A 21,318-nucleotide genomic window follows, 5' to 3' on the forward strand; every position below is an offset into this window, starting at 1 on the left:
TCTAGCATGAACTATGATGTAATTTGACAATCATCTATTTAAAATAAAATTAAAAAATTAAGAGGGGAGATAATTCAGGTTATATATTTTTTTTAAAAACAAATTGAATAACCTTCTTATATTGAAACAAATTATTAAGTTCACTGTTAATTAAGTGGTTATTACATACTTTAATTCTAAATTTTTCAGCAGTCATGTGTAGAACAGCAATATGTGCTTTTTAAAGGTGGAATAATTGTCAGAAAAAAAATTAATGCAAATCCATATTTACAAGGGAGATAATTTACAATTGTTGTATATAAAATGAAATGTCCTGAAAATTTATATTAAATTGGACGAACAAAAAAAATGACAAATCTAAATGTATTTTGAAATAACAATGAATAAACTGAGCCTGTGGTTTTATTGCAAGTTACAGATAATATTGGAATTAAAAAAAAAAAATTGTGAAATTTTTCTTGAGAATGTGTACACCTTTCTAATGTGAAGGGTGAAAAACTACTGTTATTAATTTTCCTCAATTTTTATATTGAAAATGATCATACAAATACAAATTGCACTTTTGATACTATCAGAATAAAACGAAAAGGCTATGCTGCATGATAAACATATATAAATAACTACAATGTCATTTATGAAATATTATCTTTTACTGAAAATAGCTGGATATATATATATTTGAGTTTGATGCTGGTAACTACGGTTATATTTACATGAGTTTAACAGCTTTTTTATTATTTTAATATTGCAGTAATTGAAAGATTTATATAATTATAGATTGCCACTTTAAAAGAAGAACTAGAACATAAACAGAATGATCATCAGATGAGAAGTGCTCATAATCTGATCTTAGAATTACAGACTGAGTTAGTAGAGTATAAAGAATTAACTGACAGTCTCAAGTTAGCAGAACAACTACAGGTATCATTATCATATGGCTTTATAGTTCTTGCTTATAAATGATGGTAAAATTCTGTCATTAATTAATAATCCAATGTCTTCTTGAATGATTTAAATAACATTTAGATTTATACGATGAATTATGCTAAGGAGGTTCGCTACTCTGTTTAAAAATCACAAGCTTCGTAAAAGACTGTTTAAATTGATTGTTTAAAAAATAAAGAAACTAAAAAAGCAGAAAAAAATGGAGGGTCAGTGTACTTGTTTTCGAGATAAAAGCCACTGAACATTTGGCGGGAAATAATTCTCTCTAGATTTTTCTTACATTTAACATTGTCACCTTTTTTGTTTAAAAAACTATGAAAAAATAACAAGGATTTTATAAGATTTCATGGCTTTTTAAACTATATCATATGTAATAAAAATATGAAAAGAAAAATAGGGGTTAGTAGGCATTTTTTTTTAATGCTAATACATGGATAAAACCATTCCAAAAATCTGGAAAAATTCAAAAAATAGAGGAGCAAACATCCTGTGCAACCAGGTCTTGGAAGCTGACTTGTTTAAATTTTGTAAGGCTTTTTCAGCTGTTTGCCCAGTTCTGAATGTCTTATAAGTCCGAAAAAATAATAATAGCTATGTGTATGCTTTCATGTGTATCCATTCGATGTATAGCATTCATTGTAATCAATAAACATATAGATTTTGCTAATGCAACTAGTGTGATACAATATTTATCCACTAGAAACTGTTAAATTTTCAAATTTTAAACATGAGGCTCTCTGAGCATTTTCGATATTAAAATAAAAAATAACTGTCAAGAATGGATGAATATCGTATTGCACAAGATTTGGTGGTGGAATCTGTGTCTCTAATGATTTGAGACAAAATGCAGAAAATCTTAAAATCATTCTTTTTGAAAGACCTGCAAGAAGATGTGTTCTTTGTACGTGATGTCATCAGGCATGGTCACCTTTTTTCATGATGTCACAATAGGAATTTAAGAGGAAAGCAAGAAAATCTGATGTCATAACCAAATTTTGACCAATGAAGAACTGAGATCAAACGAACCACAAGTTCTATAAAAATAATAATAATCAACAGGTCAGGAAAGGATAAATCGAGTAAGAATAAGAGAAAGGACTTTATAACTGTGCCAAAAACATTTTACAACACATCATTTGAGATGGAAGACAACTTAATCATTTATAACTGGTAATTTTATGTCAGCTGCCAGGTAGATCAAATTGCTATTTTTTCACCTAGTTTTTCTTTGAACATTAGTTGATGAAAATGTTTATATTTCAGAGTGAGATACAGAAAGTTGTATCAGATAATTACAGAAAAGTCAGGTCAGCAGCTGACAGATTAATGAACATGAAGAGAGGAGTAGATGTACAGGTTTGTATAGTTAACTTCTAAATATCCAGGAATAGGAAAGTGATGTTCTTTGAGTTCACCTCTTGTCAAAGGATGTTTAGTTCTGAGGTGATAGGCAGATTTTTTTCTCTCTAAATAACTGAAACTTTGCTTGGCATACCATCATTAACAGTATGATAGTAACTTTCTAGAATGGATTAGCTCCTTATTCATGTTTTCAGGCTGTAATACATTTTAAAGATACAAATTTTTAATTCTGATACTTCAGAACAGGCTTTGATGAACTTTCTTTTGTAGCATTTTTGATAAACATATTCCTCCTTAATAGGGACAAAAATTATTATATAGTAAAGATTGCAGATTTTTTTTATAATATTTACATGGATTTTTGCATTAGAAATTTTATTGATAGTGTATTTATCACTACTTTTATTGATTTTGATACGGAGTTCCTCATTCTAGTTGCATGCAATTTCATAAAAATCTGTGTGCCATTTACATACTAGTTGCCTAAAAATACATAAGCTAAGGAACATGAATCCTGAAGCATGATGAATTCAAAATAAAACATAAATATATAAGAAACTAATTAAAACCTAATTCTTTTAAAGAGACTTGAAGTTATGCAAAAACAATGTGAAAATGAGAAAGAATGTGAGAGGTTTGCTACAGAGAAGAAAAAAATGGCTGAAAATTATAACAGTCTGAAGAGTACTCTAGAAACCTCTAGGTCTAGTATGATGCAGGTAAAAGAAAATGATTAAAAAAAGATTTGGGATTTTTATGGCCCTGTTGACTTAGGTTGGGTCATAAAGTTTGACCCTTGTATGTCATTTAGATAAAAAATTTAGATATAAGAAGATTTGGCATGAGTGCCAATGAGACAACTCTTCCTCCAAGTCACAACTTGCAAAAGTAAACCATTATTGGAGCCTCACTGAACAGCAACCTATAAAGGACCCCAAAAATTGACTAGTGTAAAAAAAAAAAACCCATTTCAAATAGTTTGAATATTTTCATTTGATAAATGTAAAATCTTTAAGCTTGGCATATTTTATAAAAATTTAAGTACTAGTAATAGATAATGTCCAAAAACATAATTAGTTAGTAGGCACAGCTACATAATCTTAATATCCTCTGCAAAATTTATTTTGGTAAAGAAAATTGGTTCTAATGAATGTGAATTTATACATTTACATGATACATTATAATATATCATCAATTTATTTTCAGATTGAAACATTGTATGAGAGTACATCAGCTGATCTGTTAAGTGCCTCAAACCAAGTACAGACCCTGAGTAGAGAATTAATGACCACAAGATCAGGTATGTTTTCATCTTTGTGGGTTGGAAAGTACGATTTAAGAAGGATTTATTTTGAAAATTAGACTAATCACATCAGTGGCTGCAATAAACTCATCTTTCAATCCAAACTATGTAGGTAAATAACACATCTATAAATGAAAGAAGTCTTGGATATGTATAATCTTTTATTCATGCAACTAATTGTGAGTCATTGAAGTTTTAAAGCAAAGGTAGTTTGGAATTTTAATGAATTTTATGGAAGAAAATTAATATATTCATTTCTTACTTTTGTACTAAAAGAAGACTTCTTGAAAAAAAGGATTTCAATATTTTCCTGAACATGTACATAAACGCACATATATCATGCTTGACCCTAATCTTTGTTGTAATTTTTGATTACAGCATTAGAAGAAGCCAACCAGGTAAAACAGTCACTAGTAGAACAGGTAGATGACTTACAAGAGAACGACAAGGCTGCAGTCCAGGAAATATCAAATCTCAGGCACATAAATGAAGCTCAAGAAAATGAATATCAAGACTTCAAGAAATGGTTTGTTTTGGGGTATTTTTGCTCCACTTAAGAGCATAATGTTTTTTGGTCTGTGCTTCTATTTGTTAGTCTTTTTAGTTAGATATTTTGTGCATCCATGTACTGTGGACACATTCAGTGTTCTCCCCAGGCCCTTAAAGGACTGCTGGCCAGCAATGTATAATTTTCTACCGTGGTGGTATCGTTCTTGCCGCAATTGCTAAACACACCTAGATGTACATTTATGCAAGTTAAAATCAATCTTGAAAAAAAAGTAGGACAGCACAAAAAAAATAAGTCCAAATTACAAAATCACATTATTTGCTCAAATAAATAGCCTCTAAAAATTTGCAGAAAAGAATAATAAATCTTGGACCAAATCCCGGGGGGTTACTTCGTATAATTTTAGTGGTATGAGTGTGCCGCAAAAACAGGGTCCCTTTTTCATGCACTGCTGGTTAGAACAGAGTCCCTTTTTCATGTCCTGCTGGTTAGAACAGGGTCGCTTTTCCATGCCTTGCTGGTGAGAACAGGTTCTTTTTTTAAACAAAGGTATTTGTCTAGTACAGGATCGCTTATTTAACTGTGTAAGATACAGTCTACAACCCAGGTCTAGAACAGCTTCTATTTTATACGGTCTACAACAGGGTATACATTTTCTGAGCGTGTCTAGAACAGGGTATGTTTTTCAATATTTCTGTTTAGAACAGGGTATGTTTTTCATTGTTTTCTGGTTAGAACAGGGTACGATTTGGCAAGTGCTGTCGGCACAGTTATACCCAAAAGGATAGTCAGTAACCCCCCGGGGACCAAATGGTCATTAAAGTATTTCAAGATTGTCAGTCCCAGATAAGGCCTAAAATAAAATTTCATTTGTTTGGCATTGCCGCCCGACCCACTGAAAAACTTGCCGCCCAAATAATTTTATTTGCGTTTCAGAATTTTTTTTTTTATTTATTTAAAAAAATCGAAATTGTGCCAGAATTTGATCATATCCGCCGAGTTTGTTCCTGGCTTTACTTATTTCAAATCATGATCTTAAAAGCGCTTGCCTTACACTGTATTGGGAGCAAACATTTAAATGACATGGAAAAGAAAAAGTCTGCCAAAAAGTAATGTCAAAGAGGCCGGCAGGGGAAGGCATCTCCCTATGCTGCAATGCATTGGTTAAGGGAGATGGATTTTATCAAAAATCAAATTTCAGCTATTCTTTGAAAAAAACGTTCTGAGAGACCTTGTAGAGGACTCAATTTTATCTTTTGTAAAGCAGAAACAGATGATTTCTGCTTGACTTTGTCGCTTCATGAGATAGAAGTTTTTCACCGGGACATCACAGAACAAATATGCGTGGCTCTTACATTTGTTGAACTTATTAAATATTTGAAATTTATCATTGACAAATTTTCCCTTGAACCAGAGAACAAAGAATCTACTATAGTCAGAACCACAATGATGCATTCAAGATAATTATGGCTGTAAGCACCAAAGCTTAAAGACCATAATGATTTACAGGTTTATAGTAGTTTTGTACCAGTAGATGCTAGCCTGGAACAAAACATACATATTTTAAAGACTAGCATCTTGTGTCAATTGAAGTTCTTCCCCCTTTTCTTTCCTTTCTTCTTAACATGAATAAGATAATTCTTAAAACATAAAAGATACTGACAGAAACATATTTATAAATGTATCCAGTGTACTAGTGATGAATAAAATCCCCTCCTTTTCCACAATTCTAAGGGCTCATTAATTTATCTGTATTCATGTAATGCATGTCCAGATTTCTGTTAATCAAACAAGCATTACAACCCATAATTTATTTATCTGCAAAAAATGTCTGTCCTGCTGCATATTTCCATTTTGAATTTATCATACGTGTTAAACCTATCCCTGAAAAACCTTGCACTTGGATAATATTAGTATAAACACCATGTCTATTTGTGCCAACCTTCCAAATTTTTAATATTTTGCTATCCTAATTTGGAACAGATCCTTTATCCTCAAAACTTATCAGGGGAAGTAGGCATGTTTGTATGGTAGTTCGTCACACCTTACATGTATGATTACTAGCCTCCAGGTATTGGTTTGAGCCCTAGTTGGGCAGTTGCAAAATTAAGGTTTGATTTTCATGTCAGATGTGATAAGGTTAGTCAGTTTCCTCCCACAGGTTGGCATTTTCCTTCAAGTACTACGGTTTAGTACGGCACTAAAACTGACTGCCATGAAATTACCCATATGGTGTAGAAAGTGATGTTTATAAAACCAAAGCAAAGTTTTAAATCTTTGTCCATTTGTACAAGGAGCCGTAGTGGTTGAGCCATTTAACTTATGGTAATTTTACCAAACTGTGACCACAACTTCAAGATGTGACATCAGGCCTCTGTTCAATGGGCAGTCCCACAATAAAAGTTCAATTTTCACGTCATACATCTTATATGGTTAATTTGTCAGTTTCCTGCCTCAGTTCTGTGGTTTTTTTCTGGGTACTTTGGTTAACTTTGCCAATAAAACTGACTGTCTTACGTGAAATTATCCATATGATGTAGAATGTGACATTGATGGTTGACCCCTTTCAAAGAAACCACCAGCATGTACACACAACAATGCTGCAATGCTTTAGACAACATTGATCTGGAGACTTCATGATTTACATGTATAAGGCTTTTAAATGTAAAAAAAAAAAAAAAAAATCCTACCTACCTACCCACCTGCTGATAGTGTGGGTCGGCAATGCCAAACAAACAATTTTTTAAGGGTGGCCTAATGTAGGGAATTTGCTGTCTGCATCAGCATGGTGTTTAAAAATAACTTAAAATTGAAATAAAGTGCAGGCATCAATATTATATTTATAATGCCCACATGCATTATCATGACAATGCCTGTTGAATTTCCTACTATAGATTGAAAACGACACATGATTATTTTACACAAGAACAAGTTGACTGTAGATCTAATCTGACACAATATGTATTGTAGGTCAAATGACAATGAAAGGAAATTGGCTAGTACATTAGTTATGTTCCAAGAAGAAAAAGAGAGGTAAGAATATTGTTAGTCATGAGAGTAATAAATGGTAAAGTAAATGAGATGCTCAACAGTTTTTATGCTCCCATTTATGGGCATTATGTTTTCCCGTCTGTGCATCTGTTTGTCCATTCATCCGTTCCTTCTTTTGTTCCTCCGTCCGTTTGTCCCGCTCTAGGTTAATTTTTTTTGTCAAGGTAGTTTTTGATGAAGTTGGAGTCTAATCAACTTGAAACTTAGTACACATGTTCCTTATAATATTATCTTTCCAATTTCAAAGCCAAAATTAGAGTTTTGACCCCAATTTTACAGTCCACTGAACATAAAAAATGATAGTGCGAGTAGGGCATCCATGTACTATGGACACATTCTTGTTAATTCTGTTTTCCTTTGCATTGATAACGATTTTTGAAATAAGAATATTGTATGATTTTTTGCAACTCCATAATCATAACCATGGTTAAGATTACGTAACAGTCCATTATGATAGAACAACTTAATTGATGCAACACATGAAGTTAGTAATCAGGTAGCAGTATGCAGTGCATGCCTTTTGTCAGAATAAATTGATTCTGATAGCAAGATTGTACTTGAAGGAAAAAGTCAATTCGGTCTGAAGACAACTTGGACACTTTATAAAAAAATGGCTTTACATTTAAACTCTTGTATCTTTGTATCTGTGAATATATTGAATTAGAATTTTATATTAGTTGTTCGTGAGTTAAACATGTTAACACTTTCCAATTTTGCACATTTGTATTAGGTTGCATTAGAGATTCTCCAAAATCAAAGTTCTGAATAATTTTATCTGGTATCGGTCTGTTGTCTTATGATGATAATTTTAACGATTCATCTACACTAATAATAGTAACTTGTTTAATTTTCCATTTGATAGATTAGAGCTACTATCAGTGAACCTCCAGCGTACTGTGGACTCATTAAACGAAGACATAGATACTTTAGAGAATGATCTGTTTTCCACCAGAGAATTTTCATCAGAACAAGCCTCCCAACTTGTCAAACTAGATGAAGATTTATCCCTGGCTAACCAAGAACTGAGTCATACCAGGCTGGAAAATATGGAATTTAGAGTAAGTATTTGACTATTTCCTGCCTGTAGTGTATTTTAAGGTAAATTAAGTAATTGAAATATGGATATAGATACTGAAGTTAGGGTTCAACTTATGAAAATATGGAGATGTGGTTTAATTTGGCAATGAGAAAACTTTCCACTCCAAAACAAATGAAATGGATGTAAGCAATATCTTCTTCACTGCAATATAAATTCACCTTTGATGACTAGTATAATATTAAAATTACATCACTATATCATGTATATAGAGCATATTAGGAATATTGACACAAGTCTTTTAAAATTCCTTCTCTGTGTTTATGATATTGTTTATATTTAGCAGTCCTAATCCTGTTTGACCTAAAGCTGCAAGAGACTAGTTATAATAATGATATTCAATAAAAAAGTGTTGCCACCACATAAAAAAGGAAATTTAAGTAAATTGGGAAAACATCAGGAAACTTTGGAAAACATAGTAAGAATGTAAACATGGATACACAAAATAAATGGATATGACCAAACTTTGATATATTTGTAAATATATTTTCTTTAGGATAGTTTGGCTGTGTTCAGAGGAAATCAGGACTATTTGCAGTAAGTTTTAGATAAATGTGACATGGTTTATTATGATTCAGTTTATGTAAGATTGGGAGAAATCACTTATCATTGGCTCATTATAATAATGTGCTCTTCATGGTGTATGTTTTCATAAGCAATGCAATATTTACTTAATTTTGTCACCTCATTTATATAGTTTTGCTACAGACCAATTTCTTTGCTATTATAATTTCACAAAAATCAAGACAAAAGGTAGTGGTTACCTCAGGCATAGATAACCTTAGCTGGATTTGGCAAAACTTTTAGGAATTTTGGTCCACAATGCTGTTCAACTTCGTACTTTATTTGCCCTTTTTTTAACTTTTTTGGATTCAAGCGTCTACTTTTGTAGATGAAAAGTGCGTCTGGCGTATATATACAAAATTTAGTCCTGGTATCTATGATGAGTTTATTCACACACACCTATACTGGAACCTCTAATATTTACACTTATCAGTCACTTCAACTCACTTGTAATATATTTCCTTTGATCTTGTTGACTGATGTTATTTTCAATATTGTAATGGTGAATTCTGCAACCAAAAAAACAGACATTATAAAAAGGAGATTCAGTTTGACAACCAATGTCAACCTCTGAAGAACAGAGTCCTTACTGGTACTTTGAGAATATGGTGGGGTTCAACAATTTTTTGGTGCCCTACCCATCCTCTTTTTTATGCCCCACCTACGATAGTAGAGGGGCATTATGTTTTCTGGTCTGTGCCTCCGTTCGTCCGTCCGTCCGTCTGTGCCTCCGTTTGTCCGTCCGGTTAAAGTTTTTGGTCGAGGTAGTTTTTGATGAAGCTGAAGTCCAATCAACTTGAAACTTAATACACATGTTCCCCATGATATGATCTTTCTAATTTTAATGCCAAATTATAGTTTTGACCCCAATTTCATGGTCCACTGAACATAGAAAATGATAGTGCAAAGTTCAGGTTAAAGTTTTTGGTCAAGGTAGTTTTTGATGAAGTTAAAGTTACATCAACTTGAAACTTAGTACACATGTTCCCTATGATATAATCTTTCTAATCTTAATTCCAAATTAAAGTTTTGACCCCAATTTCACGGTCCACTGAACATAGAAAATGATAGTGGGAGTGGGGCATCCGTGTACTATGGACACATTCTTGTTCTAATCTGAGACAATGGTGTTACAGCACAACATGAAAACAAACCAAAAATCAGTTTGAAAGTGTGACTAGTAAGATTGGCTCTTAGCATAAAAAACAAACTTACCAAAAAAAAACTTTTATGAATGGTAAAGACAGCTACTAGAGAAAAACAGTTGAGCACTATAAGAGTATAAATTTAATCAAGAGAAAACCATGAAGAGCAGAAAGTTTGACAGTCTTACTTATATCAAAAGTATAAAAAAGGGGCAATCACGCTACCTACAAAACAAGAAAGCCATACCAGTATAAAACAAACATTTATTTGAACATGTATTACCCTTGAATGACATTGGTATTCAAACAACCATCTGTTTAGATGTGTTCAAAATCTGAACAAGTGAATTAAATATTTTCAAGGATTCTAAATTTTGTTATATCATTCATTGGAAGTGGTGTGTTGATAAACTATTTTTAAATGAGTTGTCTAGTAAAATCCAAATTCTTATTTAAAAACTCATTCTTGGTTGTCTGTTCAAACCAGAATAGGTTTTCAGGCTGTATGAATTTAAGATGTAAACTGTTTACTAAAGAAATCTTATTCTATTTGGTACTTTTGTGTCATTGTAGACAGGGTATTGATCTAGCAGAGAGTGAGCTCCGAAGAAAGTCCTCTGAACTTGAGACCCGGAAGGCTGAGCTAAGGGAGAGCACTTTCTTATTAGTGGAACTGGAAAACAAAATGGCTAGTTTGTTACAAGGTTTGAGGAGCAGAGCAGGACTTGATAGATCACATATAAATGTATGATTGATTTTATTTGTTTTAATGATACATAAGCTATGAAGTTGTTCACATAGTATCATATACATTTAATACACTGGAAGAAGAAAAAGAAGTAAAAATATGTCCAAGCAATTTTATTCATATTCCGAGTTTTTAGTATGGTGACAATTACTTATTTAGTGAAACACTTTAATTTGGAAAAGGCTGACTCGAACTTTTACCTTATATTTGCATAGATATTATTTGGGTCTCAAATCAATACAAATAAAATCAAGAATCTGCTTAAATTTTGGTAAATTTTAAGTCTTATGTGAAAAAATAAATGAGGTTATGGGGCAAAATATTTTACCTTGTATGGTAAGGAAAAACACCTAAGGAGTCCAAACATTTGACACAAATTCCGAAACCTCACCTAAGTACATCCTTAAGATCACTGTTTAAAAAAAAAACTGACCTACTAACAAATAAAATTTCCACAATGACATGAAGACATGTACTTGTAAAATAAACAAGATTTTTTTATTTTAGTCAAGTCCACTAACCAGCTGTATGAAACCAAGGTTAAAACCATCAGCTAAGAAGTCTGCAAGAAAGACACTAACAAACAATATATCAGACTCTTGTCGTAAAACCCAGGATCGGTCATTCTTATCTATGGTCATTAAAGCAGCAGAAGGCCAGAGTGACAGTGAATACGAATCTTGTAAATCTAGTCCCAGTGACAAATCATCTAGGAGTATCTCACCCTACATAGAGGGTGTCACTCCATTTGATGAAATGTCCACTATTTGTGAAAAACTGAAAGACAGAGACTCCATTGAGGAAAGTCCTAGCGCCCAGAGTAGGGATAGGTTAGGTTTTTCTAGGAGAAATAGTGCCTTTGCCCCAGTAAGAACTGGGAAAAGTGTAATCAAATCGAAGCCTGGACCATTAGATTCTACGATGAAGAATATCAGTGTTATGTCACAGTCACAGTTAGAGGATACTAACCTAAGGTTGGCTGAACAGATAGAATGTATTGGTGAAACATTTAGTGAAATTATTAGATGTGCTAGTATCATAGAAAAGGCTTCAAGGCTTTCTATCGATGATTTACAATTAGAAAAGTAAGTTTAACTTTTACATGTGTTTTACCATATTTATGAGAAAAATTTAATGTTTGTCTCAAAGCTAATTTCTTATATAACACTGTTTACTTTACCATTATTTTTTTTTATTGTAAATGGTATACTAAAGATAAAATGATATAAAATTGAAGGTTATACACAAATAAGGAGACGTGATCTGATGTCCAATGAGATAATTTTCCACCAAAGATCAAGGATAGGGATGTGATACTAAAGGTTACTATATTGTCTTAGATAATTTAACAATGAGCAAAACCTACACACTATAGTATGGTATTATGACTAGGGGTAGTGAAAATATTTTTTTACTCTCTTTTATGCTTTTCTCTTTCTTATTGTACATTTTCTTTGTAATTTACAGTAAAGAATTGTGTGAACAATTAGATATATGCCAAACATCAGAACAGAGAACAAAAGAAGAATTGTCCTTGAAGAAAACTCATCTTACTGAAGCAGAGGCAAACATTTCCACACTGACAGAAAACATTACAAGTCTGTCTGACAAGATAGGATTCTATGTAAAGCAGGAGGCAGAAATTAGTGTAGGTGTTAGCCTAATATTTATTTTATTATGGCTGTTCCATAAAAATAACCTGTTCCCCCCGCCCCAGGGAAGTCATTTTTAAAATTTTATGTGGGTGGTTGTACTGGGGTTATTTGAAAAACCAAAATGCAAAGGGAGTGGTGCTCTAATTTATTTTTATTTCTGTGGGTGGTGTGGGTAGAAAAAAATGTGGTCCCTTGGGGACATGGCTATTTCTGGAATAGCCATAAGAGGTTATACAATCAAAAAAGAAGTAATACACATTCTTGATTTGATCTCTTAAGGTGGCTCCTGGGTACAAAAATTTCAGCAAAAAATTAAACCTTTTTTTCATAACAAATTTTCTTTATTACACTGTTAGTTATTACTTTATGATATGGTACAAAATCAACCCAAAAAATCGATTCGGTTTGGCCCCAGATGACTTTTAAAATGTATATATCATCGAAAAGCTCCAAATTATCTCCCTTTGGTGAAAAAAATGCCAATTTTTGGCATTAAATTTAAAATATCTTTTTTAACTCATCGGTGACCTATATTTTTTATTATTGTTTTCAAATTAGCTGTACATAAACTAAATAATTGTAAAATTTAAGCGATTTCTGTAATTAGGTTATTTTTTTATTTCGATATTACCTCTATTTCTCCTATTAGTTCAACAGAAAAAAGAGACATTAACAAAAATGTCTGCTTTTTCTGGAGGCAGATTGTGAGCTTAAATGAACAGTGACCCCATTTTCTTATTTCATTTTTCTGTTAAGTATATGATAAAGTTCATTTATAAAAAAATATAGCGAAATCCTATATTAGAAAAAAAAATTGATTTATACACAGGAGCCCCCTTAAACTACTTTTTATTCGTCAAAGAGTTCTTTTTTCATATGTTTGATGAGCCTCAGTCATACTTTGTGTAAACAGAATATTACAACTTTCTCAAAATATTAGTCAAACTGATATTTTAGGCTTCATTCAGTTCAAAGTCCAATTTAATTTCTCCATCCATTTCATTATTTCATTTCTTTGATAAAATTACCATGTTAAACTAAAAAGGAAACATCATATTGTATGTATATGAATTTCAATTTTGACTAATTTTGGTCAAACATTAAAATAAATATTTATATATATTTTATAGTATTTGAAATCCCACCTTTCCAATGCAAAGTCACAGATTGAACAGCTAGAGGCAGAAAAACAGATCTTATCTGGTCAGTTGAAGGCCGTACTGGCAGGTGTGACAGGAGAACCAACTTGCAACTTTGCTAAATATCACAATGATATTACTACTCTTAAACTGAAGGTAAACATAAATAATAAGTAGCTAAATACCTTAACCATGTAACTACACATAAACTGGAAGTCAACAAATAAATCAAGTCGCTACTGTTGTGTTTAGGATGAATATGTTGGGTTTTATTTGTGGATTGAGGAAAACTTGCATTTTCTTGGATATTAAAATGATTTCATGGTCTTGCCCAATTTTGCATACATGCCTTTAGAAAATGTGTCATTTGTTGTACATGTAATTTTCGTGGTTCACCTGTACCCACAAAATCCACGAAGATTGGTATCCAACGAATTATAATGAATTCACAGTAGATTCCAGCACTACAACAAGTGTGTTACAATATTTTTCCGCTGGAGACAGTTATTTTTTTAACATTTAAAGCGTGAGGCTTGCCAAACTATTTAAATGATTAAAAATAACTAAATTGAGAGTGGAAAAATATTTCTATATACACAAGTTAAACTGGTGGAATGGGTTTCTCTAATGACTTTTATCCTCCCCTTTCAAAGATTTTCAGAAAGTTGTGTTCTTTATATGTGACCATCAGTCATGTTCGCCTTTTTTTATGACATCACAATAGGAAAATTCAGAGGAAACCAAGAAAATCTGATATCATATAATTAAATTTGGAACGATCAATTGCCGAAAACAGATATTTCACAACTAAAGAAAATATTTTTCTCACATCAAGTAAATGTCAAAATTTGCAAAAGTTAAAAGCATAAAAATTTAACGATTGTAATTAGTAATTCTTTTTTGGGTATGAGCAGTAGACAATTATATATGGTTTATATAAATGGAAAAGATAATCTTTTGCATTGAAATGGAAATAAAAGTATTGTATTTGAACACTTTTGCCAAAAAAGCAAATAAGGTTTTGGTATATGATTGTCAAACTATCCATCAAAGACAAAATAAATAGACAGAAGATTAATGTCCATCTGGGTTTAAAAAAAATCAACACAAAAACAACTACAAGTAAAAACCTGATATAAGAATTCAGTCATTTTTTGGAATTGATATTTTCAAACATATATTCTTAAGGTGGTACCCAACACTTTCACTATAATTAATTTGGCTCGTTTAATTTTCATAAAATTTTGTCAAAATATTTACTTTGACCCTTTAACAAAAATATAAAAATTTAAAAAATTTTGAACCAACCATTTTGTCAGAAAAATTATACTGGTTATATAGCAGTTTGACAAACACCAATTTTGATCATTGAGAAGCTTAATATTCCCTTTACAACACAACGTATTTAAACGTTAAGCTGACTTTACAGAGTTATCTCCCTGTAGTGTTAGGTACCACCTTAACTGCTTTAGAAATACAAAGCAATAATAACTATTAAATGAAGATGAAAATTATATTTAATTTATTTCAGATTCAGAAATTAAAAGAAAAGGTGAAACAAGGGGAAGAATACCATGAAACTTTAGCTATAAAGGCTTCTAAGAGGGTAAGCTGAAACAGAAAATATCATGCATCTGCTTTGAAGTAGAAATGTATTGAATGTATTTTCTACAATCAAAAGTGACAATTAAAATTGTGAATTAAATGGGGAATATGTCAAAGAGACAACCTGACCAAAGAGTTATACATTTAGTGGGAGGTGTATACTTCCATGACATTGTCTGTCTATTCATACTTTTGACTTTTTGTCACATATTTCTCAGCTTTTTAACTCACCTGGCCCAAAGGACCAGGTGAGCTTTTCTCATCACTTGGCATCCGGAGTCGGCTTCGTTAACTTTTACAAAAATCTTCTCCCCTGAAACTACTGGTCCAAATTTAACCGAACCACAATCATCATTCGGGTATTTAGTTTAAAAGATGTGTCCAGTGACCTGGACAACTAACCAAGATGGCTGCCATAGCTAAAAATAGTACATAGGGGTAAAATGCAGTTTTTGGCTCATATCTCTGAAACCAAAGCATTTAGAGCAAATCTGAAATGGTGTAAAACTGTTTATTAGGTCAAATTCTATCTGCCCTGAAATTTTCTGACCAATCAGGCAACACGTTGTATGGTTGCTACCCCTGAATTGGTTATTTTAAGAAAATTTTGCAGCTTTTGGTTATTATCTTGACTATTATTATAGATAGAGGTAAACTGTAAACAGCAATAATGTACAGCAAAATAAGATCTACAAATAAGTCAACATGATCAAAATGGTTGCCGTTTATCATGTTTATAGTCAATTTTTAAAAATTTTCATAAATTTGTGTAAATTTTTGCAAAGTATTTCCCCCTGTTACTACTGGGCCGAGTTCATTATAGAAATATATAATTGTAAGCAGTAAGAATGTTCAGTAAAATATCAGTAAGTAAGATCTACAAACACATCACCATCACCAAAACACAATTTTGTCATGAATCCATATGTGTACTTAGTTTAATATGCAAAAAGACCAAGGTGAGCGACACAGGCTCTTTAGAACCTCTAGTTATATTAAGGAATGATTCAGTATTTGGTCTACATCTGAATTTTCAGCTTAACAAACCTTCACTACCATTGATAGTTTGGATTTTCATTATACCCACTAAACATCCAAATTTTTGTAAATGTCTAATTAGTAATAACATATATGGTATAAAATTGAGAATGGAAATGGGGAATGTGACAAACACCAACAGGCAAAAAACAGCCAAAGGCCACCTATTTGTCTTCAACACAATGAGAAAATCCAGCACTAGGAAGCATCCTTTAGCTGGCCCCTAAACAATTATGTATACTAGTTCAGTGAAAATGGATGTCATACTATTATTAAAACTTCAAACACACAAAATGAACTATAACAAAAAAAACATTCAAGACTAACTGAGGCCAGGGGCTTCAGACTTGGGACAGGCACACAAATGTGGCAGGGTTAAACTTGTTTAGTGAGATCTCAACCCTCCCCCTATACTTTTAGCCAATGTAAAAAAAAAATAATCAAAGCAATACACAGTTTAAAAGAAGTTTGAGCCCGATTTCAGAATAGGTAACAAAAGAAAATAGGCAAAATTACAATGATATATAAATAGGAACACCTTGCAAATTTTGTTATTAATAATAAAATTTATATGTTTTTAGATAAAAACTTTAGATGAAAATTGGAAGAAAGCTGAAGAGGAAGTGTACAAGTTTGATCAGTTAGTGGATACAATCAGGGAGGTAAGTCAAAAGAGGAAATGTACAAGTTTTATCAGTTAGTGGATACAATCAGGGAGGTAAGTAAACATAGGAAGTGTACAAATTTGATCAGTTAGTGGATACAATCAGAGAGTTAAGTAAACATAGGAAGTGTACATGTTTGGTCAGTTAGTGGATACAATCAGGGAGGTAAATAAACATAGGAAGTGTACAAGTTTGATAAGCCAGTGGATACATTAAAGGAGGAAAGTCAAAATAGGAAGTGTACAAGTTTGATCAGTTAGTGGATATAATCAGGGAGGTAAGTCGAAATTGGAAATGTTACACGTTTGATCATTTAGTGGATACAATCAGGGAGGTAAGTCAGAATATAAAGTGTATGAGATTGAGGGTTAATTGACTTGAAAGACTCATATTTTGTTTTCAAGAATGTAAGTATAATGTATAGAACATTGATTCATGTGTTTTATAGGTCATTCAATTTTATTTCTTGTGGTTAATATTTTTAAGAAATTAAGAGTAGTCTTTTAACAATTTCTCAATACTTCATTAAAATTGTGAAAATGAAGCAATTTTTATGTTTTTATTTTCCAGACTTTAATAAACTCAGGATTGATACCAAAACACAAGGAACCATTAGCACGTATTATTAGAATGATTGATGGATTTGAAAGTGTGCAACCAAAACCAGGTCCATTGAAGCCAGTAAAGACAGCTCTATGGTAGTTTACTGGAGTCATCTAAAGACCTTGGAAAGCCAATAACAATATATACCTCAGATCATCATCATTTAAATTTACTACATCATTATAGCTTTTGTAATATAGAAAAGCTTTCAGTATGATTAAGGTGAAAGTACTTATTTGATAGTTACATGAAATTGAAGGACCTAATTTTTCTTGGTTAGAATTATTTTCTGACACTAAACAAACATTCAGAAATTAGAAATTTTATATTTTTAGTAATTTTAAAATGTAAATTTGCAAAGGGTCTGTTATGTTGATATAATTTTAAATGACTTTTTAATCTCTGAAATTTCATGAGTGCGTCACTTGTAATACTAAAACCATCAATTGGTTGGGTTGTTGTCTCTTTGACACATTCCCCAATTTCCTTTCTTAATTTTATTCCTTTATTATGTAATAATTACATTAGATGTATGTTTCATTATAATATTTTATTCTGATTGGCTAACTGCACATCACGTGTTATTCCGTAAGCAGTTGCATTGCTCAATACAACTTTTCTCTCATGATAACACATGCTCCAACAATAAAGTGCACAGGTGAATTAAATAATGAAATATATAAAATTCGTGTTTTCATGATCATAGCTAAAAAATGTAATTATAAGTATTGAATGCTTCTTTTTGTAACTTTATAGGGTTGTAAAAGCGTTGACCGTGCGTACATTTTTAGAATGAAGCGCTTCTGCGCTTCATACAAAATGTATTTCGGTCAACGCTTTTACTGTTTACACCCCAATAAATTTACAAAAAGAAGCATTCAATTCTTAACACAGTTTTTATCATAAATTACTATAAAGGATGTATTGCACTTTTATTAAAACATTATTTTTGGTGTTTATTCACAAAAGGTAGCTTGAACAATTATAGGAACTAATCAATTAAAATTTTGTGCATTGTGCGATTAAATTTTGCATGTTTCATTGGAATTACAAATTAGTATAGTTTTTATACAAATGAACAAGATTATGTTATTGTTTAGAAATGCATGTCACTGTTCAAATTTTTAATTTTTGTTGACTTGAGGGACACAATTGATTTCTTTGTGTCAAACAGGAAATCTTATCTAGTCATTTAAAGAAAGAGTTATGCAGTGATCTGAAAAAATGGCACATAAAATACTTCATATGTTATGTAACTATAAAGTTTCAAATATTCAGTGAAATATATCATTGGAAAAACCTTAGGATTGATATATGGAATTCAGGGAAGGCCAGAGTAACGCCTATATTATAGAAACAATTTTGAAGAACGGCATGTATTTCATAGTTAAACAGCCAAACATAGTGCAAGTTGTCTTCCCTTGGTTCAACGTCGTTTTAAGGAACAGTCCTCACCCAATATATCCTTGTAAATTTGATGATTTCCATTTCAATCTACACATCCTTGTACTTCAAGCTATAAATGAAAGTAATATAATAGTTATTAATAGAAACCAGCCCCCAAACCACATGTTTATTTCTTTATGTAATAACCTTTCTTATTTCGTGTAAATACTTGAATACTACATGTATGTATGACTTTCTTCAACTTTCAGGCAGTATTGTTCATATAAATGTAAATCTGTAAATTATTCAAAAGTATTTAAAATTAGTATTTTGTGAAATAGTGTTTAGTTATTCTTAGGTATTCACACTGTCAAACAACTTATATAAACATATTTTAAAGGTATTTATTAAAAAGGCTGTTTTCTGCTCTTTGGTCAGATTGTTTTCTCTTTGACAAATTCCCCATTTCCATTTCCATTCTCAATTTTATCATGTTTACGTTTTAAAAACTTTTAACATTCTGACATTAATGCATATTATTTTTGTACAATCATGATGTAAATATTTATTTTTACTGTGTCATCATCTGTCTTTTGTCATTAAAATGAGATAACCTGTTGTAACTTATAGAAATAAAATATCTGCATTGTAGTCAAGAATCTGTTTTATTTATAGAAGGAGCCTCTGTGATTGGGTGGTCTTTGTTCATCTGTTTTATTTATAGAAAGAGCCTCTGTGGTTGGGTGGTCTTTGTTCATCTGTTTTATTTATAGAAGGAGCCTCTGTGGTTGGGTGGTCTTTGTTCATCTGTTTTATTTATAGAAGGAGCCTCTGTGGTTGGGTGGTCTTTGTTCGTCTGTTTTATTTATAGAAGGAGCCTCTGTGGTTGGGTGGTCTTTGTTCATCTGTTTTATTTATAGAAGGAGCCTCTGTGATTGGGTGGTCTTTGTTCATCTGTTTTATTTATAGAAGGAGCCTCTGTGGTTGGGTGGTCTTTGTTCATCTGTTTTATTTATAGAAGGAGCCTCTGTGGTTGGGTGGTCTTTGTTCATCTGTTTTATTTATAGAAGGAGCCTCTGTGGTTGAGTGGTCTTTGTTCATCTGTTTTATTTATAGAAGGAGCCTCTGTGGTTGGGTGGTCTTTGTTCATCTGTTTTATTTATAGAAGGAGCCTCTGTGGTTGAGTGGTCTTTGTTCATCTGTTTTATTTATAGAAGGAGCCTCTGTGGTTGGGTGGTCTTTGTTCATCTGTTTTATTTATAGAAGGAGCCTCTGTGGTTGGGTGGTCTTTGTTCATCTGTTTTATTTATAAAAAGCCTCTGTGGTTGGGTGGTCTTTGTTCATCTGTTTTATTTATAGAAGGAGCCTCTGTGGTTGGGTGGTGACTGTCTTTGTTCATCTGTTTTATTTATAGAAGGAGCCTCTGTGGTTGGGTGGTCTTTGTTCATCTGTTTTATTTATAGAAGGAGCCTCTGTGGTTGGGTGGTCTTTGTTCATCTGTTTTATTTATAGAAGGAGCCTCTGTGGTTGGGTGGTCTTTGTTCATCTGTTTTATTTATAGAAGGAGCCTCTGTGGTTGAGTGGTCTTTGTTCATCTGTTTTATTTATAGAAGGAGCCTCTGTGGTTGGGTGGTCTTTGTTCATCTGTTTTATTTATAGAAGGAGCCTCTGTGGTTGGGTGGTCTTTGTTCATCTGTTTTATTTATAGAAGGAGCCTCTGTGGTTGGGTGGTCTTTGTTCATCTGTTTTATTTATAGAAGGAGCCTCTGTGGTTGGGTGGTCTTTGTTCATCTGTTTTATTTATAGAAGGAGCCTCTGTGGTTGGGTGGTCTTTGTTCATCTGTTTTATTTATAGAAGGAGCCTCTGTGGTTGGGTGGTCTTTGTTCATCTGTTTTATTTATAGAAGGAGCCTCTGTGGTTGGGTGGTCTTTGTTCATCTGTTTTATTTATAGAATGAGCCTCTGTGGTTGGGTGGTCTTTGTTCATCTGTTTTATTTATAGAAGAAGCCTCTGTGGTCGGGTGGTCTTTGTTCATCTATGGTGATCTCCAGCCTGCCAACACTAAGATTATGACTTCAAATCCTGATTGTCATATAAGAGAGACCTGTGAAAGATACAAAAGGGACATTGAAACTCACAATTCAAAAATAAACTGACAATTGAACAAAAAGAAAAAAGACAAACAGACAAACAACATTATACAAAGCACAACATAGAAAACTAAAGACTGAGCTGAGCTATCATGTACTTAAGAAGGGGTAGGTAGATCCTGCTCCAAATTAAAAGTAGCACCCGTCATGTTAGTACAAACCTAGTAATAAGTCTAATTTGTGATAAGGTGTATTTAGATCTTATCTTTATTGACTTGAATTGCCAGTCATCGGTACATTTTCACTTTGAAACTTGCTATTGACTTCCATTCTAACTTTAGAATTGAATTGTTTAACAAATGGAGTGTTGCTTGCAGATTACACTTGGCCATAATATATCTCATCACAATAAAC

General features: G+C 32.2%; 1 protein-coding gene across 1 annotated transcript in view; it reads left to right on the forward strand.

Annotated features, from left to right (window-relative positions):
- LOC139526521 (uncharacterized) overlaps positions 1-19,464 on the forward strand; it is a 36,543-nt gene extending 17,079 nt beyond the window's left edge. The window contains exons 9-23 of the mRNA XM_071321676.1: positions 778-921; positions 2,209-2,301; positions 2,892-3,026; positions 3,514-3,607; positions 3,989-4,136; positions 7,089-7,151; positions 8,032-8,227; positions 8,762-8,802; positions 10,548-10,719; positions 11,230-11,807; positions 12,190-12,370; positions 13,508-13,672; positions 15,048-15,122; positions 16,741-16,821; positions 17,395-19,464. Of these exons, the coding sequence (XP_071177777.1) occupies positions 778-921; positions 2,209-2,301; positions 2,892-3,026; positions 3,514-3,607; positions 3,989-4,136; positions 7,089-7,151; positions 8,032-8,227; positions 8,762-8,802; positions 10,548-10,719; positions 11,230-11,807; positions 12,190-12,370; positions 13,508-13,672; positions 15,048-15,122; positions 16,741-16,821; positions 17,395-17,526 (2,298 nt within the window). The 3' untranslated portion in view covers positions 17,527-19,464. The remainder of the gene's footprint in view (positions 1-777; positions 922-2,208; positions 2,302-2,891; positions 3,027-3,513; positions 3,608-3,988; positions 4,137-7,088; positions 7,152-8,031; positions 8,228-8,761; positions 8,803-10,547; positions 10,720-11,229; positions 11,808-12,189; positions 12,371-13,507; positions 13,673-15,047; positions 15,123-16,740; positions 16,822-17,394) is intronic.
- Positions 19,465-21,318: the final 1,854 nt, after the last annotated feature.

This window comes from Mytilus edulis, chromosome 6 (assembly GCF_963676685.1).
Source record: "Mytilus edulis chromosome 6, xbMytEdul2.2, whole genome shotgun sequence".
In the NCBI taxonomy this organism is placed as follows: Eukaryota; Metazoa; Mollusca; class Bivalvia; order Mytilida; family Mytilidae; genus Mytilus; species Mytilus edulis.